A 15,374-nucleotide genomic window follows, 5' to 3' on the forward strand; every position below is an offset into this window, starting at 1 on the left:
AAATGGTTTCTCAACCTCAATAATCCAACAGGAAGATTAGCCAGGTGGGGAGTAAGACTCTCCGCCTACAATTTTACCATTAAACACCGTAAAGGTACTGAGAACGTGGTACCAGATAGTTTGTCTCGCGCTGTCCCAATATCCGCTATCGATACTTCGGCAGACTCGCTGACTCAGAAAACCAAAGATGACTGGTTTTTAAATATTGTTGAAGGATGTATTAAATCACCAACATCATTTCCCAACTACCGATTTCAAAACGGAAAACTTTTCAGATTCATTAAATCTGTTAACCCCTTAACCAGGGAGTTTGAGTGGAAGGAGGTAGTTCCATTGGAGTTACGACGGAAAATAATATTTGAAAATCATTCTGAACCCACGTCAGGCCATTTCGGAATTTTTAAAACACATAAACGTGTTAGTTTAACTTATTTTTGGCCAAACATGCACAATGATGTAGTCGAATTTGTATCCAGTTGCGATACCTGCCTTTCGCATAAGCACCCTAATCACTCAACTCTGGGTACAATGGGGAGGCCTAAGGATTGCAGTAGGCCATTCCAAATGTTGAGCGTAGATCTTGTTGGGCCCTTGCCCGTATCTAGAAAGCAAAATACCTTCTTGCTGGTTATAACGTGTTGCTTTTCTAAATATTGCCTTTTATTTCCCATTCGTCGAGCAACTTCTGATATTATTTCAAAGATAATTGAAGATAAAGTATTTCTCATTCACGGGGTACCGAGCACTATTTTAATGGATAACGGACGTCAATTTACCAGCCTCACGATGAAAAAATTATTTGAATATTATAATATCCCAAATGTTTTTTATACCCCTTTATACACCCCACAAATAAACACAGTAGAACGTTATAATAAGACTATAATGACGGCAGTTTCTACATTTATTGACGGCGACCATAGGGTTTGGGACTCTAACATTTCCAAGATTCAATTTGCGTTAAACAGCGCCGTAAATGAGGTGACAGGGTTTACACCATCATTTTTGGTCTACGGGCGCGAGCTTGTTAGCTGCGGTTCACATTACGTGGACTCGGACCTGGAAAACCAAATAATTTTCTCTCCACGCGATGCCTACGCTGAAAACCTTGGTGTGTTGCATAAATTATTTGACAAAGTACAACTGTCATTAATTAAAGCACACTCAAGAAATAGTACTAACTATAACCTTCGCCGTAGGAACGTGGACTTCAACGTGGGTGATATCGTTTGGAAAAGGACCTTTTACCAAAGCGACAAAGACAATAAATTCTCTAAAAAGTTAGCCCCTAAATTCTTAAAATGTCGTATTGTTACAAAAAAATCGAAATTAGTATACGAACTTGAAGACATGGCAGGACGCAATTTAGGTACCTGGCATGTAAAAGATTTTAAGCTAACCTAGAAATCAGATTGCTTTAGGATTAATGGATTTTTTTAGAAAAATCCTAACCTAAAAAGGGGGGTATGTAACGGTTCGTTACACGAAGAGTAACAAAATAAAGTAAAAGTTAACAAAAAAATAAAATTTTAATTATAACTAAAAACTAATTAAAAATATACTTACTTACTAAAACCTTAATGACAAAAATAAAATAAATATAAACAAAAACTTATACGTAAACTCGGGCGCAAATGACGTTTTAAATATCTGTGAGCGCGAACGATGAGTGAACGAAGTGGAAACAGGTTCGCCCCGGTTTAGAATAAACCGTCGAAACATCGCGGCGGAGTCCGAGCGAAGTTATCATAACGCAAGGACGTACGGCTTTTGTACTAAAACTGCCAAGTCACGACGAGCTACGAGTCGTTAAATTCACTTTTTAACAATTTCTACAAATCTAAGTTGTGTTGTGTTACCCCAATATCGGGTGAGTGTTGTAAATGATTTTTAATTTTAGTGCTTAGCTAGTGCTTAGTAGTAAGTACCTATCTACTGTTATTAAAAAAAAAAATGTATTTAGTGCTTGCATGTGTAGCGCTTAAGTGTTTATCTTTTAATTATTAGTACGTGAGCGTGGTTAATACTACGTCAAAACAAATTAAATTCGCCACGTACATAAAACGTAATACACACATGACCTTGTATGACCCCTACGGTAATTGACAATCATCCTAATTTTATTACGTTTCCTTTACTTTTATTTTCCATACAACAAATTAATGTGCTAAGCAATTCATATTGCATTAGATATTGTTTTATAAATATGGAACTCATTTTATAAATAATGGATAATTATTTACCGATGCTTTGGAGTTAATCTTCATTAATCGTGTTTTTAGTGCTTAAATCTAGATTAAGAATGATTCTTGTGACTGCCTCATCAGTATTAACTATTTTTTGCAATAATCATTTCATCTGATCCGCTTCTCGCCGCTTCCGGTCTGATGTCGCAGTCATAAGTACGAAATCGGACTTTGCTAAAATTGTCCGTATCGGAATTCCAGGGTCCCCGTTCCGGGTTTCAAACACTTCTCTCCGTGGAAGTTTGGGGCAAGATTGCTGCCTTGGACAATCAAGCCTGGTGGACCTGGGCTGCCACCGAGAACAGTTTTACGCCTACCGGAAATCGGAAGATCAGTACCGTGGCCTTGATTATTTCTGGGACTTTGTGTCGCTCGATTGCCAATTATTGACCCACTACCTGAACCCTCGTAAATTAGATTTAATAAACCTTTTGTTGTACATGTTTAGTTTTTTATTGTTTAATTTCCTTTTTGTTACTACCCTTCTACTAGGGTATGCCACATGCAATTTAAAAATTTTGAGCGGAAGCAAGATGTTCCCTTTGTCGTATACGCTGATTTTGAAACACTCTTAGAACCAATACAAGGTTGTGAGCCAAATCCAAGTACAAGTTACACTTCTCCTCGTCAACGTCACATCCCAGCAGCTTTTGCCTATTTTATAGTTTGCTCTTTTGACAAAAGTTTAAATCGGTTTGTTCAGTATCGAGGTTCCGACTGTGTACCTACATTTCTCAGTAAACTTTATGAAGATATTCGAAAAATTTATGAAATCTTAAATAATGAAGTAAAGATGGAATTTAATAATCATAATGCTAAGGATTTTGCTAGAGCCGATGTTTGTCATATTTGTAATCAATTATTGATAATTGACAAAGTTAGAGACCATTGTCACCTTACCGGACGATATAGAGGCGCTGCGCATCAATACTGTAATTTACGGTACAGTGTTCCTAAGTTAGTACCTGTATTTTTCCATAACTTAGCTGGTTATGATAGTCATTTATTTATAAAAGAATTAGCTGAGAGTTCCGGACCTGTAAAGGTTATACCGAGGAATAAAGAAAATTATATTTCTTTTACGAAATTTTTAAAATTAAAGAACGAAAAATATGCTCAAATACGATTTGTTGATTCATTTCAGTTCTTAGGAACAAGCTTAGAAAAGTTGGCAAAAGGTTTGCATAAAACTGATTTTGCTCATTTGAAAAATAGCTATCCTAATGAAAAACAATTTGAATTATTAACTCGTAAAGGAGTTTATCCTTATGATTACATGAAAAGTTGGGATTCGTTTTCTGAAAAACAGCTCCCCCCAAAAGAAAGTTTTTATAATTCTTTGATTGATGAAGCCATAAGCGAAGCAGATTATGCTCATGCACAAGAAGTTTGGTCTACATTCAAAATAAAAGACATGGGACGTTACACTGACCTTTATCTAAAAACAGATGTATTATTGTTAGCGGATATATTCGAAAATTTTAGAAAAGTTTGCAAGTCGAACTATCTTTTAGATCCAGCCTTTTATTTAACTGCTCCGAGTTTATCATTTGACGCTATGCTGCTTAAAACAGGTGTTCAATTGGAATTGTTAACTGACTTAGAAATTATACGTTTCATACAGAAAGGAATACGCGGAGGAATTTGTTTGTGTCCTACAAGATATGTCCAAGCTAATAATAAATACATGCCGTATCATGATCATACCGAACCCGATTCGTTTCTCGTTTACATCGACTGCAATAATTTGTATGGCCACAGTATGTGCCAACCTCTGCCTGTTTCCGATTTTAGACTGCTAGATCAAAATGAAATAGACCAACTAAATATCATGAACATAGCAGACGATGCAAGCTTTGGTTTTATTCTCGAAGTGGATTTAATTTATCCTGAGGAATTACATGATCTTCATAACGATTACCCCTTCTGTGCAGAAAAATTCATACCACCTGGTGGTAAAACTCCTAAACTAATTCCTAACTTGTATTCAAAATATGAGTATGTGATTCATTACGTTCATTTAAAAACCTGCATTAAAAATGGTCTTGTGTTAGACAAAATTCATCGTGTATTGACATTCAGACAAAGTACCTTTTTAGGTGAATATATTAATTTGAATACTGAACTACGGAAAAAAGCGGTAACTCCATTTCAACAAGATTTATTTAAACTGTTGAATAATTCCGTGTTTGGTAAAACATTGGAAGACATCGAAAAAAGAGTAGATGTGAGATTGGTTAATAGGTGGTCTGACGAAACCAATAAAACAAAAAAGTTTATTTCAGCAGACAAATTAATTGCAAGACCAAACTTTCATAGTGCTACAATTTTTTCAGAAAATTTTGTAGCTGTCCAGATGAAACCTGAGAGAATTTTTTTAGACAAACCAATTTACATCGGTTTTGCTGTATTAGAGCTCTCAAAAAGCCATATGTACCAATTTCATTATTCAATTATAAAACCTCACTATGGGGATAAAGTAAAGTTATGTTACACAGATACTGATAGTTTTGTGTACAAAATTGAAACATCAGATTTTTATAATGATTTAAAGAATAATTTCTTAAGTTACTTTGATACTAGTAATTATAGTGTAGATAATATTTTTGGTTTACCGATAAAAAACAAAAAAATTCCTGGCTTGTTTAAAGACGAGCTAGGAGGTGAAATAATGACTGAATTCGTAGGTTTGCGGTCTAAAATGTATTGCATAAAAACAGAATCATCACTTATTAAGAAAGCAAAAGGCGTTAAGAAAAATGTAGTCAGAGACTTGTCATCGTCTGACTATAGATCAGCTTTGCTTCATAACACAGTGATACGGAAAAAAAACATTTTGTTCAGATGTATCAAGCATGAGATTTTTACACAAAATGTTAATAAAATAGCATTGTCCAATTCCGATGACAAACGTTTAATTCAATCAGACAAAGTGTCAACCTGGGCTTGGGGTCATAATAAAATTATATAAAGTTTAGGTTAAAATGTAATTTAGAAAATAATTAATAGTTAATTTTATTAGATAAGTTTTAATATTTTTATTTTTATTATTAAATAAATTACATATTATATTAATATTTTGTATTATTTATAAAATTCACGCAAAAAATAATCGACAATACTGATGTCATGTTTATGAACACGTGCTGAGTATTATGTAGGTCGTCAGTGACGACAATCCCAACTAATATTATAAATGCGAAAGTAACTCTGTCTGTCTGTCTGTCTGTCTGTTACGCTTTCCCGCTTAAACCTCGCAACCGATTTTGATGAAATTTGGCATAGAGATAGTTTGAGTCCCGGGAAAGAACATAGGATAGTTTTTATCCCGGTTTTTGAAACAGGGACGCGCGCGATAAAGTTTTTCTGTGACAGACAAAATTCCACGCGGGCGAAGCCGCGGGCGGAAAGCTAGTATTAATTATAAACTCAGCAAAATGTGATTGATTCCTCAGTTCGATTATTTTTTTTACCATTCACACATTTTCTCTGACGGAAGTTGGACGATAGCTTCTATTTTTGTAAGTATTCATTTAGTAGTTTGCGTTACACTTTGTTTTACATTAAAAATATTTTTACTAATGAAACTTTATTTTGTTATAGATAATGGCTCAATCTCCTGACATCATGTTGTCCCAATACGCTCAAGATCCGCTAGAGGGATTTACACAAGAGTTTCCAGAGCTGAGTTCAAGACTACACGCGCACGCCTGTCTTCAAAGAAAAGTGAAAAAGCCTAAACATCAAAAAGGCGTTTCAAAAAGAAGACTAGGACCGACGAAATCCTATGTGATAACAAAAAACCAGAAAGGAAAGAGGCTCATCAAAATAGAAGTAGTTGACTTAAGTGAAATGGGTTCGGCTTCATCCTCAGAAATCGAAGATCAAGAGGATAATGTGCTGCTAAGCGCACAATACGTGGTCCAGGATTCATACGATGAGATCATGGACCTCACCGACAATCTAGTGCAAAAAATATCAAAAAAACTTTGTGGTGATAACTTTTAGTGTTTTTTTTTTCAAGTGTTAGTTTTAGTGTAATGTAAGTAATAAGTTTTTTTTTGTATTTTTAGTGTTTTTATAAGTGTAGTTTTAGTGTAATGTAAGTAATAAGATTTTTGTATTTTTATTATAAGTGTTTTTTGTGTAAATATAGTTCTACAGTCAGATGTAGTGTCTTCTTATTTTGTATTCCCGTTAAATTAAACAACATTTTTATCAAGAAATAATTACTTTATTTAAATTGTCAATATACATAATTTAAAGAATTTAATTAAAGTTAATATTATACTGCTACATTTTTTTCAACACACCATTTCTTTATACACATCACATTCTTTAATGCACAATATTTCTTATGAGTAAAACAGTTAAATAATGTAGGGTTATCAAAACAATAAAGTTTGTAAAGAGTACTTAAATTTGGAGCGCCTAAACAAGTTACATCTAAAACGTCATTTTGATTACATAAATTATGCACCCATTTGATCTTTTCTTCTCCTTTTACTAAGATATATTTGCCTTTTAAATAAGGTACGATAAGTCTTTGAAATTCTCTATAGTCAATATATCCTTCATTCCACCGATAGCCTCTGTTTTTTTCGATCCAGCAAACTTGCTTTTTTTCTTCAGCAGTCAATGAAGAAAACGGGTATGGAGGCTTAATCAAAAATATGTGAGTATGCTCTTGAGTAGCTATAGCAAATTCTTTTATTCTATAAATTCATTTTTGCTATTTTTAAATCCTTGCAGATCTACGATTATATTATTGCTATTCATGATATTTTCTTGACGATATTACTCAGAGGTTTGTATTCAAATATACAATCGTTTAGAATCAAGCAATAAGCAGCTGTCTGATCTGGTATCTCTTGGTCTGTTTCAATTTCAACTCTTACGTCGATCGAACCTTTTAAAGTTTCGTGTTGTCTTGAACAGTCGATAACAAATAAGGGAGCTACGTCTCTGAATTCTTTCAAGCTCAACAACGGCTCCGACCGGCGTCCGTGATACGACTGCTGAAATCTTGAATACTGTTCGTATAATAAAGCAATTTTTTCCTCTGAAAAACTGACATTTAGTCCTTCATACGGATAATATGTTGAATTTAAAAAGACTCTTACATCTCGTACGTGACAATGATCAAACTCCGCCATTGACAACACAGCATTATGTTTGCGATTGGTTTGTAAGGCAATTACAACAAATCGTGGTTTTTCTATTTGCGATGAAGTTTTTATAGACCAAGTGTGCTTACGTGTTTTAGGTAGTAATGGATATTCATACAGATCCCAATTACGAAACACTAATGGAATAGCTCGATCTTTCTCCAAGTGTTTCAATAGGTTAATCCTCTCACGGTCTGAAACTTTGATGTGTGGAACGCGCCAAATAATTTTATTGATTATTATGTCATCTACAACTTCACCTGCATTTAACTTGACCGCATTAAGGTTAGTATTACTTCTCAGTAACACTAACTCGTGTTTACAGTTAATGATAATTTTTTCATAATCCTCTGCAAATCCCAGTATTCTATTTAATGGTATAGATGCAGAAAATGCTCCACCACTTGTATTGTTGGTTCCTGCGGTTGACCACCCCCAAACTCGACCACATTTGGATTCATTTTCATTTAAGGATAGGTAAGATTTCATTGTTGTAGTAATACCAGCATTTTTAATTTTATCAATTTCGACTCCATTAAGTTCATATCTTATGTCTTGGAAGAGGAATAAGCCTGGATTATTAACGAAGTGCACATTTGATACTTTTTCTTTGGTGGTGCTGTTATACACAACTACTTTACCTTCGATATATAGACTACTAAGTGAAGGTAACACGTACAAGTCTTGTTGGTTGATAGGTATTCGTATTTCATCATTCTTGTTGAAACTTGTCACGTATGGTTTGTAGGAATGATACTCGAAACTTTCAATGCTGTTATCGTATGATGTTTGTTGAGATATATTTAAAATATTCATTTTATTAAACCAATTAATTTGAGAAATTCTTTATTGGTCTTTGTTAGCTTCTTTTTAAGCTGAAGCGGTCTGTCTTTGTGGAATGTTCTTTTAGAACTGAGTGGAGTGCGCAATGTAGAAGGATTTTTATTGAAGTTAATCATTTTTTTCTGAAATGTAAATAAAGTTGTACTTCTTCACCTCGTAAGTTTATCTCTTTGTTTTCAGCATCCAACAGCCTGATATTGATAGCGCTTATAGAACTTTGATTGACAGGAAAGTAAATTAAATTTTTAGGTATTTCAATTATTCGATAACCAGGTGGTACATTAGGCACGAATTCATAAATTATATGGCTTGCTTTCCCGTTCACAAATGAACCACTGACTACATCGCATTCGATCCTCACAATGGTTGTTGATAGAATGCTCACAGGATACTTTGATTCAGTACTTATATTTGCATTTATTGTTTGCATTCCAAAACCTAAAATTTTACCAATTGAGCTACTTTATGAAAATGAACGTCTTTAGAACAAAAAATATTTGTTTTCAATGTGTTATTATTACAAGTAAGTTTTAATGTAGTGTTCTTGATGTTATTTTTTAAGTAATCACAAATATCCTGAAGCTCGTAAGACCCTTCAGGAATTTCGATGATCTCATTTTCACCATAGTAAAACTTGTTGTTTCTTTCATCTATGTTGGGAATTGAATTGAAGGTTGAAAAATATAAAAGACCGCATTCGTAGTCCTCTCGAAGCTCTAAAGTCGGTGAATAATTTGTTGTTAAGGAGGCTCCTGTTCCGGTTATAGACACAGTGAAAGACATTATTATACTGACACGTTTATTTATAATTTTCATTATATAAATGTTTTTTTCCAATAATTTCTTAAAAATTTCAGACACAAATGACCACAGTTTATTGTACCAAAGGCTTGATGTCGTACATAATTATAGTTTATAGATAAGTTACTAAAATATTTGACTAATTCTAATGGAGGTTTTAAATTACCAAAACTGTCATAATATTCAACATAATCATTTTGCTTTACAAAGGCTACCCAATGTGTGCCAGGATTTTTATTACTATCCAAATTCATGATTGCACATTCTATCTTCTTAGGTTTTGCAGGTAATGTATCTCTCATGAATACACCACGAAAGAATGGAATATCACTAGCATGTTCTAATATATCCAAGTTAGTGAGCGCACGTCTAGGTAGCCGCTTAATCAGTTTTTTGAGGGATTGAGATATAAACCAGCTCCTTTTTTATGAGGTTTTATATACAGTCCTTTTCCAAGGGCTACTGCTTCCATCATTCTGTTATGCCTTTCTGATTCCATTAGACTCTTTTGTGCGGCTTTAGAATCATTAACAGCTTTTGCTATACCAGCTGCTCCTCCAGCAAGAGAACCTAAAGCCGATAACCCCGCAAAAATAGGAATAAGTGGTAAAAGTCCACCACATTTTGGAAGAGGAATACATCGAGGTAATCGTATTCCTTTTTTGTTAGCGAAAAGTTTTTTTGCAGCTGCATAAGCATATTTTATAGCAGAGTGATTATCTTTAGATTTAATTTTTTTTAATTCTGTTTTTATTTTCTTTATCCCTTTCTTAAATGACGTTATACCTCGACCGGCTCTGATTTTTGCTTTCATCGCATTTTTAACTATCCATGAAGCAATTTTTTCTCCTCTTCCAACATCTTTTGATTTTAACCTTTTTTTAGCCATATTTAACAATTCTAAGTCAGCCTTTTGTCGAGCACCAGAATCTTTATTCAAATAAGCAATATCGTGGTGCATACAAGCCTCGTCCAATTTGTTAATCCCACGCTCGCCTCGAAGTAATCGTTTCTGAAGTTTAGTTCCAGGACCACAAAATTGATATCCAGGTAAGTGTAACTCAAACGGTAAATGATCTATCAATGTATTAATTATACCACTGCCTCCCTTCATCGATTATCACAAAGTGAGTTATAGAGGAATTTATGTTTTATTTATATACACATTCACTTTTGTCAACCCAACTGTTTTCCTTATCACTTAAGCCTAACCATTTAACAAAAAGTTTGTTTCCTTTCCTTTTTATAACTTTTTCGATAAGATAAAGATCAGGCAGCTTCGTTTTTTGTAATTCATATCCGTAAAAAGAACCAAGAATAATTTGATTGTGTTTATCTTCAATTTGATACGTTTGTGGATTTGTTTGTTTGATTTTTATGATACGAAAAATTTCGGTAGACCAATTAGGTGTGTAACCTTTATAAAAATCTCCTTTGAATTTACTAATACGAACAAAGTCGCCAACTTGAAAAGTTGATCGTTTATGCGTTTGTGGCTTTTGGCTTTTAATAATATTAGATCTAACAACAATCTCATTGGAATCATTAACATTTATTGGTTTGAATTTTGTAACCCGATGCAAAGTGTTATTGTACTGCAGTACAACTGCATCTAAATTATTTTTAAACCATTGATAACGACCGCATAAACTAAATATTTTGTAGAGATGTGATTTTATCGTCCTTATTACTCGTTCTACAATTGCCGCCTTTTTAATAGAGTATGTGGAATAATGATTTATGTTATAACTTTTTGTTAACTGTTTAAAACAATCGTTATAAAACTCTGTACCCAGATCTGTTTGCAAAGGACAATGTTCGTTCTCCATACATTGTTCGCCGTTAGATCAACAGTGCCGAAAAAATACTTTCTAGGTTCTAAATGACACAAATCTTTATGTAAGAACAATTATTCCTGGCGGACCAATTCTATAAACTTATTGATAGCAATATTGTTATCATAACCTCTTACTTACTAGTATTGTATTATATTATTTTATGCACATCGATTTGGAAAATGTTCTGTATTGTAGTTGTCGCAGCCAAATTGTATTATAATATTGGACGGGTTTTGGAAATAGCTCGGCGTTCCACTTTTATGATTTACTTAATTACATTTTGCACGTAAATAAATAACATGAATCCTATGTTTACTTTCCACTCTTGACATTTAACACGTGACTTACCAAACTAACTATCTCCATGGTTACCGTCTTAGTCTATGCATGACTAGGGATTGAACAACTTTTAATTGAATATTATTAACAATTCTCGATAATTATTATCGATTGAAAAATATTCGGTATTTGAATCGAAAGATATATTCAATTTTATCAATATCAAAATATTCAATTTTAATAATAAAATAAATATTATTTACTACCACTTATGAAATGTTCTGAAAATTGCCTGGAGCGCTCCCCCAATCCTGGGTTTTCCCTTTCCAAGCTGAGAGGACATAATTTTGGTTCTATCGATACATTATAAAGGTACTTAATATTTGAAATGTATTACCAATTATTATTATAAGCATTTTGAGCGAATAAAACTTTCAATTCTATTAGAACTTTAGACATTTCTCTCACTTTAAGCGGCATTGGATTTTTCATCGGATTTTGAAACTGTTACAGATATATTAAAGATGATCCCATATTGTTGTCATTGTCTTTATCAGTGTTATGATCACAATTCTTTTTATTTTATTCATGACCTTCGACCAGTTGGACACATTAGATTGCTTCTTGTAGTATCGTGCAATATATTTTTAACTTTTAATTAAAATCTAGTCATACTGTAGCAATTTGGACGATTTATTTTATTTACAAGATCGGTATCTTATTGTCTATGATGACCGCAGTCAACATCACTATTACATGGATTCCTAACAATGAAGTACGGCATTGCCTTGTGCCGATTTTACATAGATTTTATCGACACAAATTATGGAACTTCATAGGATATGGAGCAGGCCACGCCCTAAAATGTCCGGATGTCGTCATAGTATTATGGAATACATATTAAAGACTTTTATTATTTCATTTTCTAATCCTCAAGTGTCCGTTACAATCTAATTAATATTTAAGTATTCAAAAAGTAAGAGATTAATTTTGATACTTTACTGCTGTGCCCAGGAATCTAAGGCGGTTTCTGACAATGTCCTTTCTAGGCTTTCGTGTTGATTCGGTAAATATACTTCTCATTGCATTCGTAACACTTTGTTTGGATTTAGATTTCAACGGTCTAACCCATACGTATTTTGAAAAAGCGTCAATAACAACTAGAACATATTTATATCCTTTATTAAATGATGAATATTTTTGAAAATCCATAAGGTCAGCTTGCCATAAATCATCTATCCCTTTAATAATCGTATGTCGATGGATGAAATTTCTTCTCGCTGCTTTGTGTAGCTCGTTGACTATATCTTGTTTACTCATTCTTGATAGATTTTGCTGTAATCATCCGATCGATTTCTTCTTTCGTGTAATAAAATGTAGATAAATTATTAGTTGTTAATTTTTCCAAATTATTGAGATACTTCTTAATATTACTTTGAATGGTTTTCAATTCATTTTTTAAATCTTGAACACATTTATCCACATACTCTTTATTTACAGCCTCGTCATCGTTTTTAGGAGTTGGTAGTCCTTTTAATCTCGATGATTTTAAATCAAAGTCGCCTGTATCTGATCTTACTAATGTGTCATCTGTAAGAATATTTAATTAGTAAACTCAGACAGTCGTAAACGCTTATGAACGTGATGACCAAATTTATCTATATTCATTGCCGTCTGCTCGGCTTCTGTAGTGTAATGGTACTGCCAAACCCTCCTGTTGGAAGCTTTATATATTTTATATCTTTTATGATACCAGCTTCATGCAATTCCTCTATTATTGAATAAATTTCATTTTGTACTCCAGTGTTACCAGCTGCCCATGATCCAAATAGTAATTTTAACCTTTCCACTAATTCATTTGGATCATCCCAATAAACTAAATCAGTATCCTTCTTAACTTCTTTCAAAATATCGACACCTTCACCTCGTGGGAGACTTTCTACACTACTTGTGTGACTTCTAGAGAACTTAAACAAAGGTTTGATCACGTTCATATATTTAAATCCCTTGTTACTGTTTATTGGCTTTGATGGATCACAGTTTCGTTTGTGTGCATTGGTATCTATAAGTACTAATTTATAATTTTGTAAGTCCTCATTCGTAATAATTTTTAAATCTGGGATTTTTTTGTACAACAATTCTTTTAAGCCTGGAGTCTTTTTTAGGTTACGGTTTCCAATTTTCAAAATGCGGTCATCATCATGAACACGCGTATTACCGAGCATCAGCTTTCCCTTTACATTTCTAATACCATAAGGTACATCACTCATCACTTCAGATGACACCGACCATGATAAAGAATCGTTATTGGTACTCGGTGACGATTGAAGAGATTTAAATGAGTTTTCATGTACATCATAATCCACCGAAGGCGATGTAGTAAGGGTTTTATTAGATGTTTTGCAAACATCTATATTATCTAAATCCTCTTCATCATCGTCGCTTTCTTCATAATCTTCAGCAGAAGTATTTGATGCTTCACTTTCACTGTATTTAGTTCTTTTAGCTTCTGAGTTTTGCTCCGATCCTTCATTTATAAGACGTTTTTCATCAGTTTGGTTTGTTAGTAGTTTCAGCGGGTCAATGATAGGTTTAAATATCGTGTCCAAAGCCATATCATTTGAATTTTTTACATCTTTAATCATTTCTACTTTTCTTTTTACAGCTGCAGCAGATTTTACTATTTGTTCCTTTAAGTTTCGTTCCATTATTGAGATTCCTGCTCTGTTTGACTTCTCCAATTAAACTGAATGTTTGATAACTTAACATCTATACTTATAAAAAGTTTAGTCCATTACTATGAATGTATCAAACTTCATTCGATAACAGCCTTTGTTTCGTTCACAATCTTTATTGATAACCACATAACTGTAAGGTTTACTCCATACAGTTGAGCACATTTCACGAAACTGTGACCATGACATGTCAGACCCAACATGTTCGTCGTAAACGTGTCTTAGATTTATATCATCTTGCTTAAACAATATGATAAGATTTGCATTATCTCTTACCAGTTGCTTAGGTATTTTAGTATAAGTTTGATTCATATAAAAACAATCAATGTTTTTATGCCGACCCATGGCGAAATAATCGCGTATATTGTTTTGATTTTCACAAGCAACATCGTCAAATATGATAATCGACTCAGGCAATGCTTCGTGGGGACTTAAAATTTCACTATTATGATTATACTTGTTATAAGATGTGCCTGCAACCTTGTCCAATACTTTTTCTAAAAATACGTACTTGGGTTGGTATAAAGACTTAGAATACACATACAGGTTACGAAAACGTGGTCCATCCTTATGTAACAATAAACTAATAACTAAATTGGTCTTCCCACAGTTCGATGGACCGCACACGATACTACGTATAGTATTTGGCAATAATTTCCCGTGACGCTTAAGCTCGTTCGATGCTTCAGGACAGACGCATTCCAATTTAAGTGATTCTTTTTGTTTCAGAAATTTCATAACAGAATTTTTAACTTGACTGTTGTGATCGGTGGGTTTCAAAGAACTGAGGACAATATACTCACGTCGATGGTTAAAAGATGTAGTTCGAAAAAGGTTCATATTCATCGTGCATGGTTTACTTACGATCGTGTTATTGGGCGATCTAACGCACAGAGTGAGGTCGCAAACTGCGACCGAACGAATGTGAGTTAGAACGCCCAATAACACACTACTGTTAATGCATAAATTACACTTATTAACTCTTGAATTCACAAAAATGCCACAAGGAAGTGTAAATACCATAGCATTTCAGCTTTATTTACCTGGGTAAGCGCCGCATCGTCCGGGGCAGGTTTGCATCGAGGAAATGCCGGCTCTGCCAAGATCAAATCAAAAGGGGGTCTTAGCATGAGCATCCTGGGTCTGTTGAAGGGCGGACGCCCCATCCCGCCACGTCCGGGCATGCCTCTGCCGCCCCTGCCAGTTCCGCGAACCATTACAGCACTAATTTTGGCGGATTAAATCGACCAAGTTCGCACGAAATTCAAGCGCAAATAATGCGCTTTTGAGGCCGTGTAGACCTGGTTATCACTTGTTAATGTCACTAATAAAGGATGTATGCACTTTTGGAATGTATTTAAAACGTTTTCAACCCAAACTGTGGGATTTATTGAGAATTGTGGTATAAAAATGCAAAATGACAGCGACGCGTCTCGCGGCTTTCATCGATTTTGAAGGTTAGGT

The 15,374-nt window shown here is 33.9% G+C and overlaps 1 protein-coding gene across 1 annotated transcript in view; it reads right to left on the bottom strand.

Moving 5' to 3' along the window:
- The window catches only part of LOC135086143 (interleukin enhancer-binding factor 2 homolog), a 44,152-nt gene extending 28,783 nt beyond the window's left edge, over positions 1-15,369 (bottom strand). The window contains exon 1 of the mRNA XM_063980946.1: positions 14,954-15,369. Coding sequence (XP_063837016.1) covers positions 14,954-15,127 — 174 coding nt within the window. The 5' untranslated portion in view covers positions 15,128-15,369. The remainder of the gene's footprint in view (positions 1-14,953) is intronic.
- Positions 15,370-15,374: the final 5 nt, after the last annotated feature.

Source organism: Ostrinia nubilalis, chromosome 30 (genome assembly GCF_963855985.1).
Source record: "Ostrinia nubilalis chromosome 30, ilOstNubi1.1, whole genome shotgun sequence".
NCBI classification, from domain to species: Eukaryota; Metazoa; Arthropoda; class Insecta; order Lepidoptera; family Crambidae; genus Ostrinia; species Ostrinia nubilalis.